The sequence below is a fragment of the Poeciliopsis prolifica genome, unplaced genomic scaffold (genome assembly GCF_027474105.1).
Source record: "Poeciliopsis prolifica strain line A6 unplaced genomic scaffold, Auburn_PproV2 SCAFFOLD039, whole genome shotgun sequence".
Lineage (NCBI taxonomy): Eukaryota > Metazoa > Chordata > Actinopteri > Cyprinodontiformes > Poeciliidae > Poeciliopsis > Poeciliopsis prolifica.
Genome location: NW_026562414.1, coordinates 3,463,516 through 3,489,941, shown reverse-complemented (window position 1 = coordinate 3,489,941; position 26,426 = coordinate 3,463,516). Strand labels below are relative to the sequence as shown.

The following is a 26,426-nucleotide window of genomic DNA, read 5'->3' as shown; positions in this document are numbered from 1 at the left end:
TCACGTTTCTAAATATCGAGTCAACATTAACGGCCATCTTTGTTTGACTCGACACATCTCTCTTCGCGGTGGAGGCCGGTTGGTTACAGTTTCCGGTAAGTTTCGTGACGTCCTACTCCCGCTACACACGTCACGGCTAAACGTTAGCATTTGGGAAACGTTTTAAATTTAAACAGAGACAAAATCCGAGAGTCCAGCCCGTTTATACGAAGAGAAGCATATAACAGATGACAAAAAATTTTAATCACATAATATTTTAATTTCCCTTTGAGATTAATAAAGGGTTTCTGAATTTTTAATTTCATTTTAATCTGTTTTAAATAATAAAATCTAACCTTTTGATTGGCTGCTAGGCTAATTTAACAGGCTGCTCCTCAAACACAAAATGGCCAAATTTATGTCAAGAAAAACGACCGAAGCCTTGGAGCTAACTGCTGCAAAAAATAAAAATAACTAAAAATAAAAAATAACTAACTGGCTGACTAAAATCAGAAGGTATGAAGCACAATTTATATATTACTGAAAAGTATTTTAAAAAGCGAGTAACAAATATTGTTCAATGGGGTTAGCCAGAAGCTAAAGCTATATGCTAACTGTACCAATTTGAAAACATTTCAAACATGTTGAACTCATAAATAAACTGCCTCTTTTTTTCTGATCATGTTCTCAGAACATAATAGTCTTTTCTTGTGTTTGCTACAGTGATGATACTGATGACGTTCTTCCACTAAATCCCCTCTGGCCGTATGAGTGAATCCCACTTTCAATTCTGGCAAAGTCATCAAGATGACTATCAAGATCTGGCTTAGCAGAACTTACACTTGCACTGCCTTATCTAAGCGGTGGGATTCTCTGAGCGATTGAGTCGTCCCGTTTTTACGATACACATCTTGCTTTTATCTGATCAGGTTGTTTCTTTAAGACACTTTCAGTATCAACAGAGAAACCGCTGAAAGATGGATGTCAAAGCAGTGATGAGTGGAAGATCTTAACCACAGAAACCTCTAACTATCTTGTTCTCCTAGATATTTATCTCTTTGATTTGCATTTAAAGCTACAAAACTTTTTCCAGCATTCAAGCTGTATAATAATTCATTAAAATGAGTTATAAGAAGGGAGTTTATTGGTTAAATTACCATTAAGTGTATTTAATGTCACTTAATGGTAATTTTCACCACTTTTATATTTAGCTACTGAAAAAGAAATTGAATAATACACATAAGTCTCATGTAAGAAAGAATAATTCAGGTCTTTTGTCATTTAAGGTACATTTTAAGATGAGCTTTAAGTGGGTAGAGACAGATTTTTATTTGTATGTAAAATAGGCATTTATTGCATCGTTATTTATCTCAATAAGAATTCTGATTTATCCTTGCCACAATAATTCCTAATTTTAAAAAACAACAAATTCGGCCGTATTAATTGTACTATTTTTTCCCCCACTGCTTATTCAATGAGAATATCAATAAATATTGATAAGTGCAGTTAGTGTGATCAGCTTAGTTATAAAAATCACATTAATGTATGCGACTGGTGTCTTAAAGAAGCGTATACCAGGATTATTTGTCAATAGCGGTATTTGTGTTTGTAGGGCTATGATTGCTGTGCCACGCATTCACAGCCATACAGTTACCTGCAACACAAATAATAAATAGTTCTGTCATTTTTATTGTTACCACAATTGCGCCACAAAATATCGTGATAAAAGTTGAAGTCCACCTTTATCGGGCCGAGTTCTTTAAGAAAAACAGAATAGTCAGTGTTTGAAAAAATATAAATTGTAAATAATGACAATATTTTGGGCATCAAACACATTTTATTTGAACCTATGCAGTTTATTTCAACACAGTTAGTGCACATGCAATGTTTAAATTATCACTGTATGTTTGTACCAAGTTTTTTTATTTTATTTTATTCTGTTTTTTTATTTGAAATGTAAATATTTAAACATTTAGGTAATAAATTAACAAAACATAAGCATTACCAGAAACACCGCCCACAATGTGTATACACTTTCAACAAAGCATAAAATTACAGAAATTAATACATCAGCAATGTTTTGTATTTATAGCTTTTTTTTATGAAAATGTTTTTTTTAAAAACACAAATTCAGTGAGACACCAGAAAAATGAGAAGAAAAAAATACATTTGACTCATGTTTACAATAAGAAAAACAAAATCCTAACAGGTCTTTCACTTAAAGGTATTGTGTGTAGGTTTCGTCGCTGGACATTATTTTACCAAACAGATTAACAAGAGCTACAACATAAAGTCACAATGAGCCACTTTAGAGTCGTTTTCTGGAAATTTGGCTTCCAGACAGCAAGAAAAGAGGCAAACGTGACCAACTTTGCACACTTTGTCCAACAATCAAAGTGCATTTTTCAGGATTTCTCAGCAAAGCCAGAACCATTGTTTTGTCTAATGACCAGAGGTAATTAATCGCTGCTCAGGCCTGAACAGTGATTTTATTTAAGACCAACACATATTCTCTTAGAGGATACTACACATAGCACCTTTAACATTTTCCCACCTCAAAATATCAGAAACACAGTAAGAAGTTGTGAAGAAAATCCACAAATCCTTAACAAAAGGAAAATAAAACGCATGACAGATAGCATGTACATTTGTAAAATTCTTTTATTGATTTTATTTTGTGACCACTGAGAACCATTGAGTGTCGACTTGTTATACGTGTGGTGGAGCATTAAGATGCAAAAGAATGCCTTAAGAACCAAAAAAGAAAAACTTTTGTTGTGGGCCTGAGAGATGGAGGTAGAAACGCAGGGAAAGTGGCTAAAATCCAGCTCATACATGATTGATTTAGTACTAAATACTGTTTATTTCAGTAGCGTAAATATGGCTTGCCTCACTCTAAGCTGTCCAAAGTGCATTTAATGCCATCATTGAGTAGGAAACTTGGGTGTCTAACGGTGATCGATGTCTTAGGAAGTAGATTTGTTTTCTTGCCAAATGAGTCAACTATGTTCCTTATACTGCACAAAAAACTGGGCAGATTTACAAGCATTCCCAAATTTATGTGATTAGTTTCCATTTGGTAAAGCGAACCAACAAAGAAAAAAGTAAATAAAAATTACCCCTCAAAAGTTGCCTATTTTAGACCAATTTTGTGATTTTGACAGCTGACAAAAGTTTCTTTGAAAATCAGCAAATGGTTTAAATTTTTTAATATTCATTATGTTTTAAGATTTACTTAAAAGTCTAACCCCCAAATCAACTGTTTTTTTAATATTGATTAGCTTCCTACATTGGTTATTTAAAGATGTACCTTTACATTTCATTGCAGATTTTAAAATGTTTGTGTAAATTAAGTTTTGTGTTACTTTGCCTATTACCAGATGTAATCTGGCCATTGCTTTCCTTTGCTCTTCCAGTCTTTCTTCACGAACCAAAACGTAATTTATCTATTTTTAACCAGACTGAATTTATGCTGCACTAAAAACGGTGAACATTTACAACCATTTCCAAATTCTACATGTTTAGTTTACATCCATTGAAAAGTACCAGCAGGGAAAATAGTCAATATATAAATACCCTCCAAAAGTTGTCAGTTGGACTGATTGTGAATTTTTGACAAAACCTGGAATTTTGTTCTACGCTTTTAACCCCCAAATCACCTATTTTATTGATGAATTCCCTAAATAGATTATATAGTGTTTTATTGTTACATTTCTCTGCAAATTCAGACATTTTCGTGTAAGTTTGTTTTGTTGAAAACAATCTCAGTCCCAGCCTTTGACATTGCTTTTCTACACCGTTACGCTCGATTCCAAGCGAAGCACAGCGTAGAACAACGGGCTAATTTTCACCAGACTGCTGCTCAAATCCATTATGCTGCACAAAAAAGTGAAAATGTCCAAACACTCGTTAATTTTAATTAATTTACATCTGATAAACTGCTCCAGCAAAGACGGAACTGCAAAAAACCCAGGAAAGTTTTCACTTAGACCAGTTTTGTGAATATTTCACAAACTGACGATGCATTGGTTTGCATTAAATTAAAAAGGAAAAATATCCTTTACACTTTCTTTGCATTTATAATTTTTACAACTCGACATTTTTTAAAAATAGCTTTTGTTTCCACTGGTTCTGCAAAACTCTAATCCTGAAATATAGCCAAACTTTTCGCTCTGATGCATAACTGCTTTCTTCGTGAATCAGGCTCAACCAGGCGAACCTGAAGTGCCACCATGTTGCTCAAACGCCTTTTTTGTAATCTCATTCTTGACTCTTAGTTACATAACCTTCACACTTTGCAGATATTTTGTCCCTTGATGATGATTGGATTATTTTTTAAGCCCAAATGCAGCTTTAAATCAACTTGAGTTCTGCTCATTATTTTCTGTATATCCATTTATAAAGAAGCACAAACTCGTCTTTTGGCTGTTTTATTCAGAAAAGAAAGTCCAGAAAATGCCAGCAAATCCACATTTCTTTGAATTGTGCTTATAAGATTTTCTATCAACGTTTGAAAGTTATTTTGAACTATCTTTCTCTACTGACTTTATCTGGTGTTTAGCCCTCTCAGCATTAAAAACACATTCATAAAAAACAAAAAACTTGGTCCATATTTGATAGGCACGTTTAGTTTCTGCTGGCCTTCAAGTTTAAATGGCTTTTATATTATTAGTTTCTCAACGTTAAACCAGAAGTAAATGAACTTTGAGGTGAACACTATTAAAATATTTTTCTTCTAATGGTTTATGGCTTTATTTATTTTAATACGCTGCATAATTTTTAAAACAAGTACATTGTAGGTGATTTAAAAATTGTTGCTGGTTATAATATAAAGTGAAGTAAAATTCACAGCTGCCTCACGATTGTGACATCTTTGAACAGGTCATGTTGTTTCTGATTGTGAAGTTTCTACAATATGTATCAAAGTTTGACTTATTAAGTGACCTGGCTTAAGAGTTTTAATTTTAAAGTTGTTTTTAAAATTCCTTTTTAGAGAAAATAAACAAACAAGTGATCAATTAAGAAAGTAGTATCCTGATGGAAGCTCAGTGACTCAATGCACAGCTTTACAATCCACGTATTTGCACAGTTTGGGAAGAAAATAAATCATTAAATGGTGTTAGAATCTAATCAAACGTATAATCGTTATTGTGAAAGAAGTAAGACTTAAGGGCAGAGAAGCACTGCAATTTCTCTTAATAACTGACTAGAATCCGAAAAAGATAAATAAATATGCAATGAGTTGGTAGTCCACTGGTCCTACAAATGAGAAATTTGTGTCTGTGGACTTACAACTTGAGAGCGGACCAACTAAAACTAAAACCACTTAGGCTCCATTCACATCGAAAGCCTTGTCCGCAAGTAACCAGATATCTGGAAAAACAAATACATTTTTGTTTGTTTTGGACTTTCATCCAAACAAAACTCAGGTTAATATCACTAAAAACAGTTTATAAAATGTATGCCAAGGTGGTCTGAGTTTTTGTGTTTGCATGAGATTTAGGGTCATAGCCATTACAGTCTGCACCAAATAATGTGCCAATACATGTACATACTTGCTTTGACATGACTCCCAAACAACATCGTGTTGTGTTTTATTATAACTTTATATTCTAATAAGCTAGTTAAAAGTATCTTTCTGTCCACACAAACCACCTGGCGCCATGTTTAATTCCTAATAGGAAATTGTTTTGAAGCAATCTGATCAGCTGACGTAGGTTTTAGCTTTGCCCTACACTGCCCCCTATAGGTTTGGCATATTTAAAGTAACACTGAGTCACATATTTGTGTGGGTTCATGTGTATAAAAACCCTTTCTGAGACTGATCCTGTTTGTACGTGGCAGAGATATTTGTTTTTACGAAGACTGTTACGTGTGTACAAGGCATTATCTGGGGTGAAGAACACACACCTCCAAATTACGCATGTAGGTTGCTGGGAGACGAGAAGAGGAGTTGTTTGCTTGCAGTTCAAATGTAAAACCTATTAGTTGTATTCATTAATATGAAGAGGATGAGAAAAAGTGCAAGCAGCTGAGGTTGATAAACACAATTGTACGATAACCGGATCGCAGCTCCTAAACAACAGTCAGCATTCAGAGTTATTGTGTGAGCCGCTCAGAATGATTGGGAAGAAAATAGATTTTGGATGAATAATTGCACTCTCTCAGATGTGTGCTTACAATTAAGGTTATTGCACAAAATCCTGATTGGCAGTGTCGCTTTTGCCCTGTCCAGAATATCAATCTACCTACATCAATGCTGATAAGCTAATGAGCCTGACGGTGTTTGCTCCTCCTCTTTGGACCTGAAACTGATGGTGGAGGTGCAGAAACTTCCCACTTATACGGGAGTTATTTGTAAACACAGCAGACGCACATACAACTTGACTGCAGCAAGAGCCGGACAGCCTTTAAAATCACTGGTTACCCGCATTTATTTTGCCGTTTTAACATTAGCTACCATGTAGTCAGCGTTTTACAACTGTTTATTACAGCGTGATAAAATAAGTTTTGCTACCAAATTGACATTATTAAATAAGATGCGTCTTAAGGAGCCATAAGCATTAAATGCAGCTGAGCCAATAAATGGCGAGAAAATGGCACAAAACGTCAGACATTACGATGACTACCATTGGTTTTAGCTTACGTTGTCAATATAACGCGCTAAATCTTAATTGTACTCCTGAAATAGAAAAGAAAAAGGGACACAGTGCTTTGTTACCATTTATCAACACTACCACTGGATAATGTTAGGAAAAAGTTTTAATCCCGATAAAATCAGCAAAGGAGAGGGAAGTAGTTCAGTTATACTATTTTGACTTTAACAATCTTAACATGTAGATGTGACGTAGGATATCCATGTTTTGGCTCAGTTACAAAATAAAAAAGATGACCTAAACACCAACTGACAGGTCACAATAAAAACATAACAGACTGAACGTTGTGCTCTTTCTGTGGGAAATGTTTCAGTGGTTTTTGGTGTTCAATTCTGAAACATAAGGTGGCGCCGTTGTCGGTTGCTACGGCAAGAAAAAAAAAAAGTGGTTTTGAGATGTTCGATGGTTTATCTACATTATTTCCCCCCCTTTGCTGTGGTGCACTGCACCAAATTAATATCTACATCGCCAGGTTTTATTTTGTTCACATGCACCAAGAGTGGCATGTAAAATAATAAATTTTTTGCTGTTCAGCGTTGTGCACATGCTCCAAATTTCCAGATGTAAACAATACCAGTGCAGTAGGAAGTTATGCACACTGTAAAATTACACAGATATGATCTGAATGCTGTTAGCAAAGTGATAAAATGAGCAGGAAAGCAGCAGTAAAAAGACAAAATTGGTCTTAATCCAGTGTAAATGGGGCCTAAACTTTATTCTTAAGTAGGGTTTAGTGGTCTACTTTTCTAATTAAGTTTGGAGTCAGTAATCGTTTCATATAAATAAAGAGAAATTTGTGCTGCATCAGCTGTTACTGAAAAACTGGAAACTCAATGAACCAGAGAAATATTTTTAAATACTACCTTACTATTGTTGAATTAAAATCAACATTAGGCTTAAGCTAATGTTGTTATATCTTGTTTTGGTGTACAACTTCCTAGAAACACAATCACCAAATAAATGATTTCTAATAAGTATTTTTAACATTGCACTTCAAACAGCCTTATATCTCCCAAGGCATTCTTGTGGCACTGCATTTAAAAACATATCAGTTTCTTGATTTTGCTTTTGTCCTCGTTTTGAGACGTTTTATCTGCTCTACATGAACATCACTGTGTTGCACAATCACTATGGCCGTTGTTTCAGATCTTGCATATTATTTTAACACTTCTGTGTGGGAATTATTTTGTTTTTACACATGAAATAATTAATGAAGTACCAGCCCTTCTTTAATGAAAATACAGGACACTCGGATGTCTTCGGATACACAAGCTGGAAGTGATTCTGAAATGGGATGTTATAAATAATGACATGCTGATCATTGTCACATTCAAAGATTTGTTAAAAGTATAAGGTTGAAATAGTTGGACCTGAGATTTGGCAATTTGCTGATGTTCAGAGATTAGCTGTGTATTCATGAGAGTTTGAGGTTTTTCTTGTAACATGTGTAGAAAGAATGTTATTTTTGGAAATGCTAATTAATGTCTTCCTAAAGTTCCTATGGAAAAGAAAAACGATCCTTTCTTACCAATTATCTGCAAGGGTAGGTAACTTTTAAAACAAAGATGCCGAGAGTGGATTTGAGTGTTAATGAGCCTAATTTTATTAGAGCTTAAACTGTGTCATCAGCAAAGAATGAAAAAAAAATACATTACATATATATTTTTTATTTTATTCAGAAAGTTCTGCTGTACATAATTTTCTAGCATGATTGTGCTTCAGTTCCCTCAGAGTAAAATTGGGTGTGATATCCCTGTGTGATCGAGGGTTGATTATATCTCGACTGGCACTAATTTCAAGGCTAATAAATGATTTTTCAGCATTGGGTAGAAGAACAGCTATTGCTCAAAGGATGGGGATCGAAGGAATTACATATGGCTTGCCTGATCACCTCAATGTTTTTGCATAACTGGGTGATTATCTGCTGTCCGGTTCAGATTCAGGGTAAATGTGGGTTAAATACATTGTTAAAATGTTGCTTTTTAGGTACTTATAAAGTGGAACGCGTTTCTAAATGATGAGTCTCTGCATTATTGAGATGTTTATGACGTTTAACTACCTTCTACTGTAGGCATGGGCCGGTTATTGTTACTGTATATCCAGGCCGCACCATTTATTCAGCAGACATTAAGCTAATGCAACACTTCCCCTCCCCTACATGTTGTTGAAACACAGACAGTTAGCTTGATTTACCTTCACATGCAACAAAGATAAATTTGGAAATATTTCCAGTCATAAAAAAGAAGGGCAGTTATGTTGTGTGTGTTTGTTTTATGAATCAAAATCAACATAATCACTCTAATATTAAAGCTGTAAGATTATTTTATACATTTTTGCTCTCAGTTTTGGAGAAAATACCATAAAACTGGTGGGGATGTCAAACCTATGGAGCTCTCCAGGGGACATTTTTTTCTTTTGCGTTCCCTTGCAATATGCTTACTGCAATATTTGCTGGTCTATTTTGTATACAGTCACGAATGTCGATGAATATTTCAAATACGTACATCTTTAAAGAGTCTAAATGTGCAGAGGGCCGCTCTGGGTTAACTCGGGGAATCTCATCTGTCGCAATCAATCAACTCCAGGGCAATTCTTTGTTCTGTCACTTGTCGATTTATCCCATTTTGATCATCATGTTTCAAACTTTACAAGGACCAGGCCAAACAATGCACACGTGCCAACGATCAACGGCACTACAACATGGTCAACAGAAACTATGACCACCAGTTTCTCCTGTTTCCTCACACACAAACCAGTAACCTTCCCATTCATACTGGTGACGCAACATTGACACACCAACCACCCAAGTGTCAAAGCCACACACTTCTGTCATATCAATAATTACTTATTTAATTCATGTGGCTCTTATAGAGGCTCAGTGAAAACGTGTTTATTATTATAAGCTCTGGTGAACAAAAACTGATTGAAACTCGATTTTGCATTTTTATGTCTGTCTGTTAAGGTTGAGATGGAACTGCACATGAAAACGGCCCTTAAACCATTCAGCGTACCAGCACAACAGACACAATCAAAACTGTCAGGTGACTGATTGCCCTGCACTAATAACTCAGAAACAGTCCAAATAGTTTAGATATATTTTTGTTTCTTTTTTAAAAACTACCTTAATATTTTAAGGTAGTAAGGTACCATAAAAATGCACCATGTTTATGGTGCATTTCTATACTAAATAAAAAGATATAAAACTTCAGATATCTCACAAAGATATTAACATTCATGGAAAAACTTTACATTAGTTAAAGCAGAAGCTACAGCTGTAAGAAAGGCTTGCAGGATTCGATTGTGCCACATGAACTGATCAGTATTATTGCAAGGGAACGCAAAAGAAAAAAAGCTTCCCCATGCCCTGAAAGGCTCCGAACAAACCAGCCCATGCCTAACTTACAAAGGTGTTTAAATTAGGCCTGTTGCAGTAAATCAATTAATCATATGAGCCATTAAAATGAGCTCAATTTCCATTTAAATAATCTTTCTACCAAAAATTGGATGACCAAAGTCTCAAGTCCCTTCATTGAAGAACAGTTTTATTTACAGAGACTTCAAAATTAATTTTATTTAGTATTTCAGTTTATTTATTTTGGATATTTAAAATATCTTCCATTTCTAGTGTTAAATGTTCTTTAAATATTAAAGTTTAATGATATATTACTTGAAAATGGTCTCGAAAAAAGATATTATCGTTTATCGCAATAACTTATGGGGCGAATTATCGTACCTAAATTAAAGTACCTAAAAAAAGGCGACAATGACGTAAAATAGAAAACATCCAAGAGCGCAGAGGCCTTCCTTTAATTGTGCAGGAGTGATATGAAGCCATTAACAAGAGATGGCACATGAGAAATAAATAATTAGCATATTAAAAAATTGATTTCAGAAGATCACCAGCACCAAACTGGTTTTTCATAGAATTAAAATACATAAAAATAAAAAAAAGTGATGAGGATAAAACAAGGAGCCCACCCTGCTTTGTGTACCAATAAGCAGAAACGGCAACACAGGATGATGAGCTGTGAGGGAGCAGAGGGTGTGCCTGGCCAGTGTGTTCGACTTTACTATGCGGTAAATAATAGAAATAGTGGCTAAGTAACGGTAGTTACACATTGGTGGATATCTTGTACTTGGGAGACATGTTATTATGGAACCAGATGAAACTAAAAATGAGCCCCAGGGATTTGGGTATACGTTCATCGTAGGCAAACGTCATGGCCTCGTGCAGCGGGACTTTGACGACCTCGATGAGTTCCCCCTCGCGCGCGTCGCCTCCGCCGGCGCTCACGCAGTTGTCGTCGGAAACTTCTGCGTAAAACATGGTCTGCTTCGAACCTATTAAACCCACGTTTGATCTGTGGACGACAAAACAAACTGGAAAATCAGTAGTTTGGAGAAACCCTCCAGATTTATTCAGAAACATAATGTGAATTAATACTTTTCTACTTATTGTTTATGCATAAAAATGTGGGCATTTGTATTAAAGTCTTTTCGGTCTGGAATAATATTTCTACAGAATTTCAACAATGAAAGAGAATGAAACTGTGGCAAATACTTTTTCTTCCTCTTAGTATTTTTCACAAATATGGAAAATACATGTTCACTTTTTCTATGGGAAAAACAATTTTTACATAGAATAGCAAGAAGCAGAAGGTGTTCTGCTTAGAAGAGACTGAAATTAAACTTTTTGCTTATTTATATGGAAAATGCTTTTTTAAAAAAACAGCCATGCGCATTTTAAAACAGCAATTTTTTTTCCATTTAAAAAAATTTAAGAAATATTGTTTATTTAAAACAATAAATAAATAAAATTATGTCTGAGCTGGTAAACAAAAATGTGCTCCAATTTTCTGATTTTTATGAAAAAAAAATTCTTTCAACTTAATAAGCTTGTTGCATAAATCTTATGATTTATTGTTTATTCATGATGAATTAAAATGATCTTAATTTCCATATGCGTGATTGTTTTTCTCTCCTTCTATCAAAGACTGGATGACAAAAACTTTGGTATCTATTTTATTTGCTCTTCATTTTTGAAATATAGGAAGTCTTCCAGCTCAAACAATAAATACACATTAAAAATTAAAGTTTGTTGATCTTTCTATTGCTTTAAAAGCAATATAATGCATTAAAATCTATTCAAGTCAAATACAACAATGAATACTTTTCAAAGGAACTACAGAGTAAAATCCCTTCAAGTGTTGTTTGGGGTTTTCCATTTCCTGAGCTGTGTTGCGTTTTTGTGCATATTTGCCAAATTGAAAAAAGAAAAAACACCCTTATAGGCTTCATGTGGGTTAAGATGACACCATTCTACACAATGAAAGCCGCCCGCACATAACAATGGACCCAGACGACACCACCAGAGCTGCAGGAGGTTTTCAAGTCAAATCAAAAACATATTTTCGTTAGTTTTCAGTCACGCCTGTCCAGGTTTTACTGTCGGATGTGGAGCTGCTCACATCCTGGCAGCGCCGGCGGCCAACATGTTGACAGTGATGAATGGTTTCCCTCCAACTCACTCACTCTGCTTATTATTTTAAGAAGCTCCAGCAGTTATTAGTTGGGTTTCATTTCTGAGGTTCCCCTAAAAGCAGCTAGCTTTAATATTTTATCTTGTTACACTGCGCTTCCTCTTGTTTTATACTTCCCTCAGATTAGGAAAAGTAATTATTCCAAATACTAAAACAGTCGCTTACACCAAGAAAAATCAATAAGTATTAAAAATAAAATACTTCATTTCTCGCCCATTTTTCCACATTAAAATCATCAGTTAAACATGTTGAATTTTAAGCTATAAAATGAACTGAATTGTTTATTTTGAAGCATTTTTTCTGTCGTGTTTTTTTTACTCGCTTAAACGTGACCATATGACTCTGAACAGGTTTGGACAACTCAGTGGGCGAAACAAAACATTTTCATCACCTTTCTTGGACCAAATCATACGTGCTGGAGCTCAGCTTGGGTTGCTAGGTAACGAGCTGGGCTTCACCGGGGTTGCTCGGTAACGAGCTGAACTTCACCGGGGTTGCTCGGTAATGGTGGCAGTGTTTTTTTGTTTTGTTTTTTTAAGTTCTTGGGTTGTTTTCAGTAGCAGTAAAAACTCCAATAAAAATGTGAATTTTGCATAATAGATCCTCTTTAAATAGAAACTGCAGAAATGTTTATTTGATTAATTGTTAGCATAATTGATGACTCGACTACTAACATGATCATTTACAACAGCTCTAATGATAGCTGATATATTGGTTAAATATTGTTTTTGGGTTTTTTTATCTTCTTGTATATTCAGAGAAACTTACAGCTCCTGAACAATAGTCCAGCTGTTATTTAAAGTCTGACTCTTTGTCTAATTCAGCTGTTGTTACCATTCTTTCTTTTTTCTGCATAGAAGAATGGAAAATCTATTTTTACTGGGTATGAAACTGTTTTTCCTTACACCAGGAAGCGACTCCTGATCCATGAACAGGGGAATTGTTTTCCACTTTATCCATACGGCCTCTACCTTCTGGGTTGCATTTGTCAGGCTTGTCACCGTCTTTCACTCTGACGCGAGCGCGATTTTGACGGCCAGTAGATTTACGGCAGGAACTCGGAAGAACCAGCAGGTGATCCCAAACCGAACTCTTATTTCTGGGGAAACGTCTAAAACGGCGCTGACCTGAATGAAGTAATCCTCTTCAGCTTTGAGGCTGGTATATCGTAGCCACACTCCTCCAGCACTTCCTGCCGGGCGATCTCCTCCAGCGACAGGTCCGGTTTGTCCACCAGGCCGGCGCAGAGCTCGTAGGTGACCCCCGCCGAGGCCGGGGGCAACTGGGACGAGGGAGAGCTCTCCTCGGCCGAGGCCGACTGGCCCTCTTGAGATTCGGAGGCTTCGCCCTCTTCGGTCTTTTCGGCGCCCTGAGAGGTCTTCGTCTTGGCCTTTTCCCACTCACACATGTAAACAGCTGCAGGTGGGAGACAACAGGAGAAATGCTGAGATTGATTAATACAAATTCATCAAACTGTATTATATTTAAAATTAAAAATGTAACCGTGTTCTCAGTTGTGGTTATTTTTATCTAAACGAGATAAAAAGCAGATATATCACGGCCCGGACTTCCTTGAATTTAAACCACTGCAGCGATTTCTGATAAAGAAGCCGACTAAACGAGGTGTGTGTCGTCGTTTTAAAAGTGAAAGTGCACACCGGATGCTCAAGTCCAAATTTAGATCAGTGACAAAAAAGTAAAAGGTACCTGGACGGAACTGCTTGACAAGGACAAAACAGTGTGAGGTGGTGTTGAAGAGCAGCACAGATACACTGCAAAAAATACAGAAAAAGTCACTGTTAAACACGCTGATGTTTCATTTCAGAAGCATGGATTCATTATAAAGGCTAAAAGCATATGTTATAACAAATGAAAGACATCCCTTCAAAAACAGCTCTGGTGAAAGCATTCTCAGGCTTTTTCTTTGCAGTTTTAATGTTATTGAAAGAAACGTTTCCCAGATATTTAGTATTTTCTTGTTGAATTTATTTGTTTGCATCTTTTTCCACATTGGAAGCTCAAATCTTTCCAGCTGAAAGTCAGACTGAGGAGTTTTTTCTTTTCAGAATAACGATTATTAGCCTTACAGGTCAAACCAACATGCAGTGATAATCTTACAGATTTCAGGCTTGATTTTGTTGCACCTTAATTACTTCTCTTAAAGCAAGTTGTAGCTATGACAGCTTCCTTTTATAATTTAAATTTTATCATCAGGGGTGTCCAAGTAAGTAACTTGTTTTTGATCAATAATGTCTTAATATTATTGAATTATTTTCTTGAAATTATTGACTTAAAATAAGCTGAAAAGCTTCTTATGAGTTAACTTGGACTGATTTCAAGTGCACCAATATATTTGCATTAGAAAACAAACCAAAACGTAAGCTTTAGTGTTTTCCAGTGTGACATTTATTTATTTAAAAATAAAACTATTTGCATGAAACACTGCTCAGACAATAAACTTTATAAATGTCTTCATTAAGCTACCGTGTTTTCTGGACTATAAGTCGCAGATTTTTTCATAGTTTGGCCGGAGCTGCGACTTATACTCCGGCGTGACTTAGGTGTGGAAATTAACACATTATTATATCATATCACATGTTATTTTCACACTGAACCACAAGAGGGCGCTCTAGGCCTGTCTTATTCTACCTTCGGAGTTAGCGGAGTTGCTTGCAAGCGACAACGATAATGAAGATTTAGTGATTTGGAGACACGGATGGTTTGATAAACTTGTTGGCATGTTATTTATGCTACAGTTATCTGAATAACTCTTAACATGTTAACTTACCAGGCATGTTCTCAGTACGTTATTTGTCATGTAATGTTAGCATACCGTACAATTATTCAGCTTGTTGTTGCCTCTATTCTATTTTTATTTTAAATTGCCTTTCAAGATGACACGTCTGTACTTGGTGTTGGATTTTATCAAATAAATTTCCCCCAAAAATGCGACATATAGTCCGGAAAATACGGTACATCAGATGACAAAGGTTTCCAAATTCATCTTTATATTGGAGTTTTCCTGTTCTAAACTCCTAAAAATAAAAGCGATACTAAAATAAATGTCATCAGCCGGACTAACAATACTAAAATAAGAATGGGAATCCGGAGATCAGCAGGTCACATCGCTGGGATTTCAACTCGTCGCAACCAGGATCAGGATATGGAAATAAAACTAGAGCGAGAGTGAACGTGAACTGTCGAAGGGTCACTGCTGCGTCTGTCCATCTGTGTGTGTGTGTGTGTGTGTGTGTGTGTGTGTGTGTGTGTGTGTGTGTGTGTGTGTGTGTGTGTGTGTGTAAAAACTTGAAGCCTTGGGTCGGCGTTGGGAAAGCGGATGCGTCTGAGGCGGCAGGAAACCCTGCCCCGTCTTTCCCATGCTTAAAGGGAAACCAGGAGATTGCTGTGAAAAGTTTCTAATAACTCCTGAGTCGACGATGAACTTCTCTTTGCATTTTTAAATTTCAGATGATGAAAAACCCATTTGCGCTCCCTGCTCGCCAAAAATATACCCCATCTCAGTTAAATGTTTATCTACAGGACAGATGGGTCTGCAGTTTGTGACACTGTCGTGGATAAGACGACAAAAGACTGAGCGGGGGATTGCTGTGACTGAATAGACACTCCGAAACAGTCAGGAGACAACTCGCATTTTTATCTAAACCAAAAAATGCAAGTTTTTTGGCCCCAAGTTTTTTGCCGTTTTAAAGCCCCAAAACAAACATGAAAGACAGCAGGTAATACCTGAACTATAAAGCTGTTTGCCTGCAGGTTCACTGCAAAAACACAAAATCTAAGCAAATAGTTGTATCTTGTTTCTACTGGAAATATTTTAGTTTGCTTATAATCAGACAAAACTAACTTAAAAGTTCATTTTTAGCAAGACATAAAAGCTTATTTAAAATTCATAATTTATTCATATTGTTGAAAAAGTATCTGATTATTTCACTTAAAACATTTTTTCTGTGTTTTAAGTGAAATAATCTGCCAGTGGAGCCATTACTGGGTTGCTAGGTGACGGGCTGGGCTTGGCTGGCGTTGCTAGGTGACGGGCTGGGCTTGGCTGGCGTTGCTAGGTGACGGGCTGGACTTGGCTGGCGTTGCTAGGTGACGGCGCCAGTGGAACTCGAACGTTTTCGTTTCGTTTTATTAAATTAAAACGAGCTCCTATTTCTTCAATTCAAATTTAAAAATACGTATTTATCCCAAAGGGAAATTAAATAATAATTTTCTTGTTGAATATCTACTTTTAAGTTAGTTTTGTTAAATTTCAAGTGTACCAAGATATGAGCACGAGAAACTGGACCTAAATGTCTTTGCAGTGTATCCCCACGCGTTTCAAATATCTCAATAAACAAAGACCTGAAAATAAAAGTAGTCATGAAGAAAATGGAAATAAATGGAAATAATGTTAGACAACTGACGATAGACACAAGATAGAAAAGGTGAACTTTGTCTGTGCTGATAATTGTGAAGCTTCGGACCCTTTATAAAAGGGTTTCAGACCAGAAGCTTCAGAAACTCGGCTCCTTGCTGCTCCACTTCCTTTCTCAATCACTTCTTTCCTTCCCGCCACCTCGCTGAAAGCGCAGAAACAAAAACAACCTTTTCCACTTTTGCTGGTTTCCCAGAAGAACACGAGAAAGCTGCACTTCTACCAACGTTTTATTTGTTAGGTTTTTATTTTTCTCTTCATACAATCATGTCACTCGCTGATGGGAAGCAGCCAGAAAAACACAACACCTTGGAAAAATATTCATGTTTATTTTGGTTCATTGACATCATTGCGTTTCTTTTCCTGAAGCTGATCAGAAATTTCAGGCCCGTTTTAGTTAAAACCGCAGCCTGCCGCACCACTCAGATCCCAGCCTCAGTGTTTCTCCTTGACTGAATAAAGGGCAACACCGGTGAATGCCATGGTGACGCTCTACCCCTGACTGGGTCGGGATTGGATTTCTCAGATCAATATTCCCCCATTGATCTGATCGATTAGCCAAATACAGACACTGACAGCCAGATGGACCATCTCGTCACCTTGAATTCTTTGTGGCTCAGATTTGGACTTTTATAAACAGGAGGTGCAGTCGCATTAATTATAAATTTTAACTTTAATTAATTATTGATTAACTTTGTCGTCTCCAACTTTTCCGCAGACTTTCTGCTTCAGCTTAAACATGATTTAGGCAAATTTAATGCTTAATTTGGCCTAAACAAAGCACAGATCTTGAACTTATTATGAACTCAAACAATTTGTTCAACTTAAAAAGACAAAGCTTTTCTGATAAAAAAAAAATTGCCTTTTTGAGAATCTCTTTAATATCGGAAGAACAACATGGGTTCATGTTTGTTTTACTTATTGTTTTAGAAAAATGTCCATTTGCTCTGCAAAGAGCTTCATTTTGCCAGCTAAAAAATCTCCAATGTTCCTGCGTCACAAGGTGACTTACTTCAAATGTCACATATGCGTCACCTACAGGTCAGAACAAGAACTGCAAGTAAATTGTTGTTGCATGTTTATATGTTCTTAAGTACAACACAAATATTTTTTCTATATTAAGTTTTTACCCAAAAACAGACTGTAGCACACACATTTGGCTGAAAAAAAGTCTTACTAAAAACATCTTATAGAGATTAAAAATCCCAAAAAGGTAAATCACTGGAAATATTTAGGAAAACGTCAAATAGACAGAAATCATTTCTAATGTTAGGAGAAAAAAAAAAGCTACATTTTGGCCTCTGAATACCTTCAGTTTGGGGATTTTGGCCCTACAAAAACCTAAAATATGCATCTTTTAAATACTTCTCTTCCTTTGAAAAAGACATTCCAGCACCGCAAACATAAATCGAACTCAATTCAACAAAAAATCTAGAAACAATCCCAGGTTCTTTTGGCGACACTTTAACAACCTGGCAGGATTTCCTCTTTGTGAATAGCTACCTGCCGCCAGGGGAAATCTTTTGTTAGAAACACAGGTTCGACGTTTACCGCCTTTCTCTCAGGGGTGCCGTTTCTTTAACAACAATCTCTGTTTGGGGTCAGTAGTGCAGGAAAGAGGCTAGAAATGACCTGGGAGTGACCTCAGGGCATCACTAAGGAGAGGAACTGTGGCTTTGGCACTCGAGTGTGAGATTTCTGTAACACTTTAGAGTTTTATTGCCATTTTATTTCACGTAAAACACGCAAAAAAAAGCAGGTGCAACGTCCCCTGAAAACGGCCATCTTTAATTCAACCACCACTGAATTTAAACAAATAAAAATACCAGATTTATTAGATTTGTATTTCAGAGAAAATTAGGATTTAAAAATACTTTGTTAAATAAACTGTGCAGCAGAAAAACATTATTATTATTATTATTATTATTATTACATTATTATTCCCAGATCTCAGAGAACTACACGGGGTGTTCAAAGTGAAGCCCGGGGGCCATTCATGGCCCTGGAAGTGATTTGGTGCGGCCAACCAACTGCAATTGAAAAAATGGTACAAATTTGTAATTCGGGTTAATTTATATCTGATGTAATTTTCTTAGAATAGAAAGTGTTCATCCTTTCATAACCAAACTTTTATAATAATAAGAACCAAGTTCATGCAGAGACTTTTACCGAAAAACCAACGTTGCTGCAACCAAATCAGCTTTTATCTAATGTAATGAACTTGGCTAAATACAGCAAACGTTTCGAAAGAAAATGAACAAAATCTTGTTTTAATAACTGGAAATAAATTTAATAATCTGAGCAAAATGTATTTCTGTTAATACAAAAAAACGCGCCAAATTCTATTTAAATTTTGGACTAGGAACAAATAACACCCTTTTCCTAAAAAAGAAAAAAATATTTGATTTAATTTTGCTAATCCTGTTAACAGTTTTGACTATTATTTTGATAAAAAGTTTGAACACCCCTTGTTTAAAGAGAAGCTCTTTAGGTTGTTCTTAATTAAAATAACAAGCATGTTTTATAGATTTACAAGCATCAACAGTGACGTTTTCAGCACGGTATTTAAATGGGACTCCATCTTAGGCCCAAACATTGCTGACCGATTTTCATCTTTGCAAACCGAAGCGGCACATTTGACAAGAGAAAATGTGGATTTTACCTGTCGTGACTCTGCATAAAGTCCCAGGATTTCTTTGTCCCATTCTGTGAAAAAGAAGAAAACGAAAACACAAGAATTTAAGTTTATGAAGCAAAATAAAAGATTTTTGATTTCATGGTCTCTTCTGCTTGTTTTATTGTGAGCAATGAGAAACAGGATAGTTGTGGGAAAAGGAAGACTTAATGTTCAGAGTGTGGTTAAGCGCTACAAAGGCCTATTGGAATTTGTTTTTCTTTTCAAAAACAAAAATATCAAGATTCCAAAAAGCAGAACATTCTACTGTTTAACTTTAAGCAGTCCAGGTAATCCAGATTTTAAAGTAGAGGAAATGATTCAGTAAAAGGATCACGAAAAACAGAGAAACAGCCCTTTAGTTTAGCAAACGTCAGACGCTAAACCTGACCTAATGTTAGCAGCTATTGGTACTAACAGTTCTAACTTGTTAGCATTGTTGCTAACAATGCTACCTTTAGCATTTTTAGCAACATCATTAGCATCTATTATTAGTGGCTATAATTAGCATTGTCAGCAGCTATAATGTAATTAGCAACCTTAGCAGCTATCATTAGCATTGTTAGCAGATGTTTCTCCATGTAAAATGAGCCATACTGCTACACAGCAGGCATTAACAGGAAGAACGTTCTTGAATGTAAAATATTTAATTTGCCTACATAAGTCTTACGTCAGAGGTTTTTAACAATACAATTTAAACTATACTGCTATTTTTGAATATCCTTCAACACATTCAACAACAGACTGAAGGTGTTTGTACAATTTTTCATCTACACCATTAATATTTAATATCAAAGAATATTATGAATGTATTTTCAGACTTAAAAAACAAATGCAATCAGCATGAACCACAAAGAGTTTATCTTTAAATATGTGATGCAATAATAACCCTGTAAATTCAACACGAATTTAGCCTTGTTGCTCTTTCCACATTGCATGCCATCATAAAAAGGGTAGGTTAGCCTACATTTTCAATGCCTAAGGAAATATGACCTTGATTCATATTTAGGCTACACCTCCTCTCCTCCCACAAGCTCAGTCAGACACAGCGAACCAGAGCAGCACAAGACCTGGTGTGAGGCTGTGGTTCAGCGACACCTGAGAAAATGAGTCGAGCTGAACAAGGCGAGAGTCAGATTTCTGCAGGGAATCAGCCTTCAGAGCTTTCAACGATGACTAAATCACATGAAGAGGACGATCCAGGACAAGCAGAGGCAGCAGTGAATGATCACTCCCAGCATTAATCCAAGAACATCGTGCCAAGACTCATGTCTTAGCAGAACCGCGGACACGCTACCGATCTAAAAATCCACTCATATCAACAAGATGGTCCAATTCCTTCAGAAGACAAACCTCAGAAACCCAACATCAAAATGGCTCTGACCCAAAACCATCATGCATTTCGATGGTGAGAACATGAGGTACATTGACACCAACAGAAGGAGCTGATTGGGGATCGGGAGTCAAACTCAAAAGTCATTTACTTTTCCAGCATTTACTTAATTCAAATATGCTCAATGCTAATTTCACTTTTTTTGTTCAATAGAAATCAACTTTAAGTTGTAAACTGCTACATTTTTTACACAAAAATCATGAGAACTTGATCAAAACTGCCAAGATATGAAATATTGAAGTGGCAAAAGCACTTGCTCCCAATTTCAGTGTTTTCAAAAGGTCTTCTTTGTCTCCAATACATTTTTTATGTACTTTAAAAAAGTCCAACACAAATCAGTCAGAACCAACTCAAGTTGATTAGTAAAGAAAATGTGACAAAAAAAAAAAAATGACCAGAAACAGAAATTCAACTTGAATGAGTCAAGTTGAATTTTTATACCGTTAAGGAATCAGTTTTCCAATTAACTGATGAATCAAATCCAAACACTTATTTTTATGAAATTTTCTAGTAAATCCTGTGAATTGTTTGGGTATGCAGTAAATTGAAGCTTTATTATAATTGTTTTTTTAATTAAAATGGCTTTCTACTAATGAAAACAGTAAAAAAAAAACATTAGAATAAATTATATTTATCTGATCCTTATAAAAACCCAGAGCCTGGATAATGTTTACTGCACTATAAATATAGCATAGCTTATATTTAAGTGTTATTTTACTCTATATAAGATTGATTTTTACAAAAGTAACAGTTGGGAATTTGATATGTGACTTTTTATTCTTAAAAAAAAATACAGATCTCGACTAGGGATCGCATTAATGATGATTATTTGCTTCGTGAAATAATCATCAATTCATTTTGTAATTGATTAATCGTTAACTGGAGTATAAAGACTCAAAAAATGTTATTTCCTGGAAGAACATCCTAAGAGCAGTAATTAAGCCAAAACTCCACAAAACACACATGTATAGATTTTGCAATTAAGATAATAAAAGAAACATTTATTTGTAATTAGGCTACAACCAAAAGTTATCAAGTAGTTTTAGCTTCACCTGGTTCAAATTTTGTAAAATAATAAAAGATTAAATATTCTTCTAAGAACCTTTTGCAAGTCAATTATTAAGCAATTAACCCAAAAAATAACCAACATATTGTTGTTTATTTAAGCAGAAATAGCTTTTCGCATGTTAATGTTAGAAGTATGTTTCAGTGAAAGGAATTTAAAAAAGAAATTAAATTAATTATTTGCACTTTAATGCATTTCTAATATTGTACAAAAAGGTTTAAGTGGTCAAATCAAAAATCTGCAGAATGTGTCCATTTGTTTATCCAATTAATCGTCAAAATAAAATCAGGAGAACATTCTGGTTACTCGAATAATCATAATTCCTGCTTACATGAGCCGTTTGTGTCAAACATTGATGTACAGAACAAAGATGTGAGTTTTGTTTCTCAGCACGGTGAGATATCAAGACGTAAAGTCGACGGGATTCAGAAATGTCTAACCAATCCTAATAATATCAATTAGATACATTCAGGTTTGCTCATTATAAATACCAGTGGGTTTAAATGTGATTACATGTCTATTCCCATGCAGTGTGTGAGGTGAAACGAACCCATTTCCTCTCTTCTTTCTCTGGTTTTGCAGAACACACAGATGGCAGGGTTTCCCTCATTACTGGGGCCGCTGGCTGAGAGAGGAGGGGCGGGAACAGCGCGAACAGCCCAGGGGAGACCGAGAGCCGCGGCCGACATGCATTACAACAGAGAGTTTAGCCCGTGGGGAGAGACGGAGGGAGAGGAGGGAGAGGAGGCAGGCTACATGGAAATAATGCAGCCTCTGAAATAGAAGGCACCTGTGAGAACGGCGACTACAGGGAGGGATGCACAGGCTTGATCTTCTAGCTACTTAAAGTTTAATTACTGTCTCTTTTAAAGTCACCCACACACCTCATGTGCTGACAGCGCCGAAAGATGGCAGCTGTGGCAGAGAAAAACCTTGAATGCCGTCCTCGAATAAAACAGCACTTTAAATTTCTCCCCTGGTGTTTTAGTTTCAGTCCGATATGCTGCTGTAAATAATTTTTTTTAAAAAGAGAGAGGAGTAAGTTTCCACCAAAAAACCTCAGATATTCTAGAACAAACAGGGTAATTTCTGAGTTTTAAAAATAAAAAAAATTGCAAGAAATAAACCAATCTAGAATTTTTAAGATTAATCTCATAAATTCTCTAGAAAAAAACAGAAAATTTCAGAGTTTCAAATGTCAAAACTGTCAATTTCCATAAAAATTAGATTTTTTTTTCTGACATTTCAGACTCAGAAATTTTCTGGGTTTTTTTTCAGAAAATTCTTGATTAATTTCAAAATTTCTGAGTTTTTTTCTAGCATTTTTTTACTTCTCAAGATCAGATATTTCCTTGTTTTTCTAGAAAATTTCTGAGATAAAGCCAAAAATTTCACATTGTTTTTCTTTATATGCAAAATTTTAACTTTTTAAAGCACGGTGAGATTAACAATATATCTCAACAATATTCTAATCTCAGAATATTGTTGAGATTAGTGTCAACATTTTTGAGTTTTGTTTTTTTTTTTCAAATAACTTTCTTACTTTTCCAGCTCAGAAATGTCCTGGTTTTTTCTAGACAATTTCTGGGATTAGTCTGAAAATTTTAAGATTTTTTTTCCAGCAAATTTTCAACTTTTTAAACTCAGAAATGTTTTAAGGTTTTTCCCCAGAAAATTTCTGAAATTAATCTAATTTTTTTTCTAGCTATTTTTTTTACTTCTCAATCTTACAAATGATCTTGTTTTATTTAACAGTTTGTTGGTAAAAATGTCCTGTTTTTTATCTACAGTCGCCCTAATACAATGTCATATTTATCACAGAATAGCTTTATTACTAAATCTGTCTCACATAAACATCTACTTTCATATCAATATAACACTTTAGTTAAAAATGTATCACATGTTCTGTGAAACAGACACATGATACCAATTTAGTTCTGTGCAAAACATAGATAAACATTTTCCAGATGAATCGTTGAAATCATTGTGGTGAATAAACTAAGGGCAATTATGCAGCTCTAAGTAGCAACTTGTGATTCTGTGGCAGTGCCCATAAGACTGATAAGAGGGGTTTCCCAGAGTCAACGAGGGACAATCACCTGCTTTGTAGAGGGAGATGAGACAAAACACCTCTAAACATCAATGAATCAAAGAGCCTCTCTTGCACAAAGCATTACCCACTTCCACAGTTTGCGTGGACGCGGGAGCAGGTTTAGTCGGTGACCGGTGGCTCAGCTGCAGATGTACCGCCGACGAGCATAAAAAGATTGTGGAGGACACGCTCTGTAAAGGAGACAGAAAACCGTTTGTCTCTGAACAGCTCCTCCTGAGCTCTAATGGGAACACAATGAAGATGAAACGTTGGCGAGAACAAGAGCCCAACACCATTTCTCTCTCTCTGTCATTCAACTGCTGTCTTTTCATTATTCAACCCATACATCCTCTGTTCATCACACAAAATATCTCCTCAAAAACCCTTTATTTTGTGCATAAATTACACAAAAGACTTAAATCGGACACCAACTTAATCTTATACTCCTGTTTCTTCTCCATGAATATTAGAAAAAGGTAAGGCTCTAACAGAGACATTTAGATCCAGGCTAATGAACGTTTTGGTTTTTCCCTTAATGACATCATCATACCATCCAAAAACATGAAGTCGAGATAAAAAATAAAACAAACACCAGATGTTGGTGCCACAAATGGCGGAGGTTCAACCTTGTTTACCTCTAAGATGCAGAACTCAGTTTTAACAACATTGGTTGTGTAACTTCAGCTGACCAACTGGTGGTCAGCTGAACCTCAACCAGGGCCGGTCCAAGATTTTTTGGGGCCCTAAGCAGCTTTTTTGGGCCGGGGGTCCAGACCAACCCGTCAGCACCAGATGATTCCTAAGTTGCTCACCTGCCATCATTAGCATCATTTGTAATTAGCATGCATGAAATTATGACTGTTGATTTTAAACTTACAGGAGTAACAAAGTAAAAAAAAGTCATTTTGATTTTGGAATGCAGAGTGATATTTAAGTCATTTTAACTGTCTGGAAGTAACATTAGCTGATAACATTAAATTGAATATCTTATGTTTCCCCAACAGTGGCAAAAGGAACAGATGAATCATTATTTATTAAAACAATACATAAAATATTTTCCCATGTGTAATAGCACTGAGTTTGCAATATTCAAAGTTATTTAAAATGTATGTATATTTGTCTATCATGCTAGTTTGGTGCTCTTGGGGGCCCCTGGTGGCGTGGAGGCCCTGTCCTGACACACACTCAGCAGATTTTTTTGTTGATTGGGTGAACGTGTTAAATAAATTAGTTTTTCAGGTGGTCGCCTCCAAATTAGATCCAATCAACTTGGTTTTTTTGGTTGTATCCAACCAAACACCAAATACAAGGTCAGTCCTGTTTCACTTTGGGTTCATGTTCCACATGAACATTTCTAAAAGCCGCAAGTTCAACTTCATGCAATTATGATGATAGTTAAAGTCCAATTAGCCATCATTAGTAACTACTTTAGTGTTACTTCATTTATCTCTTCTTGCATGCCAAACAAAAAGTTAGCATTCCTTCAGCCAGCTGACTGGCAGTGAGCAGCAACAGGAAGGGAATGAAAAGATTTCTATGCTTTATTTATTTGGACATTTGAAAACTTGACCCTTGATATACTTTGGTATGGACACTCATCAATTCTTGTCCAGAACTCAATACCGAAATTATTGAACTACAAAGAAACGAGAAATCCCCTGAGCTCAAAAGCAAAAAATTAGCCAACTTAATTTGCGACTTAAAAATAAATTTATCCTGGACAGCAGCCTGTGTTTGTGTTTGTCTACTTCTCGCTTTGTTGGAGACCATACGGACACACAGACTTGAACTTGGCTTTCTTTCAGTGAGAGCATTCATCATTATTATGCTGTACTCTACTGTAATCCAGTGGCATTAAACTAACACAACAGACTTCACTGATGCTTTATTATACATAAAGAGGGTGAAAATAAAAGGCAGGCGACCTGTAAACACTCAAAATTTATGATAATCAAGTGGGAAATATTTGAGTTTTCAAAAAACCAACTGAGTTAGTTTCACACCTGACATCAACAAGTCTCACCTGTGTCAGAATCCACTTTTAAAACATTACAAACAGCATCTGCTGTGGCCTTAAACTGCAAAAGCACTGAATCCAACCAACTAATGTAAAGCATGCGCTGCTGTTAACGTGACGCCTGGAAATTAAACCTCCCTCCCTCTGTGGGCTAGCGTTAGCAATTAGCCTGCTAGCTTAACAGTCGCCAGTTTAAACCAACCAAACAAAAGCTGACAACTGAATCAACGAGTGCAACACTGAACAAAAGAGGCTGGATTTCCCCTGCCTTTTAACTGAATTGAAGGAGACTCATTAGAGATGCGTAAAGTGGTTTTATTTAGCCTTCCTCGTTTTAGCTTTAGCTGCTAAATGAATGGGGGGTTGGGCTAGCCTCCAGCAGCCTCCAGCATCCTCCATCCTCCAACAACACAACACATCGCTCACCTGATTGTAGAGCACCCGGAACGGCTTCAGGTATTCGGACTCTGTGCACGGAACGACTTCAACGTTATTAATCTCTTCCATAATGTACAGCTGGAGCAGGATTTGGGGTTTTACCGAAGCCGTCTCTGCACACTGACAGTGAAGGAAT

At 36.0% G+C, this 26,426-nt stretch overlaps 1 protein-coding gene across 1 annotated transcript; it reads right to left on the bottom strand.

Moving 5' to 3' along the window:
* Positions 1 to 1,796: 1,796 nt before the first annotated feature.
* On the bottom strand, positions 1,797 to 26,426 carry nudt14 (nudix (nucleoside diphosphate linked moiety X)-type motif 14). Its single transcript, XM_055054321.1, has 5 exons — positions 26,279 to 26,426; positions 19,273 to 19,316; positions 13,883 to 13,947; positions 13,303 to 13,591; positions 1,797 to 10,996 (listed from the first exon to the last, which is right to left on the bottom strand). The coding sequence occupies exons 1-5, from the start codon at positions 26,357 to 26,359 to the stop codon at positions 10,747 to 10,749; spliced, it is 729 nt and encodes a 242-aa protein (XP_054910296.1). The 5' UTR covers positions 26,360 to 26,426; the 3' UTR covers positions 1,797 to 10,746.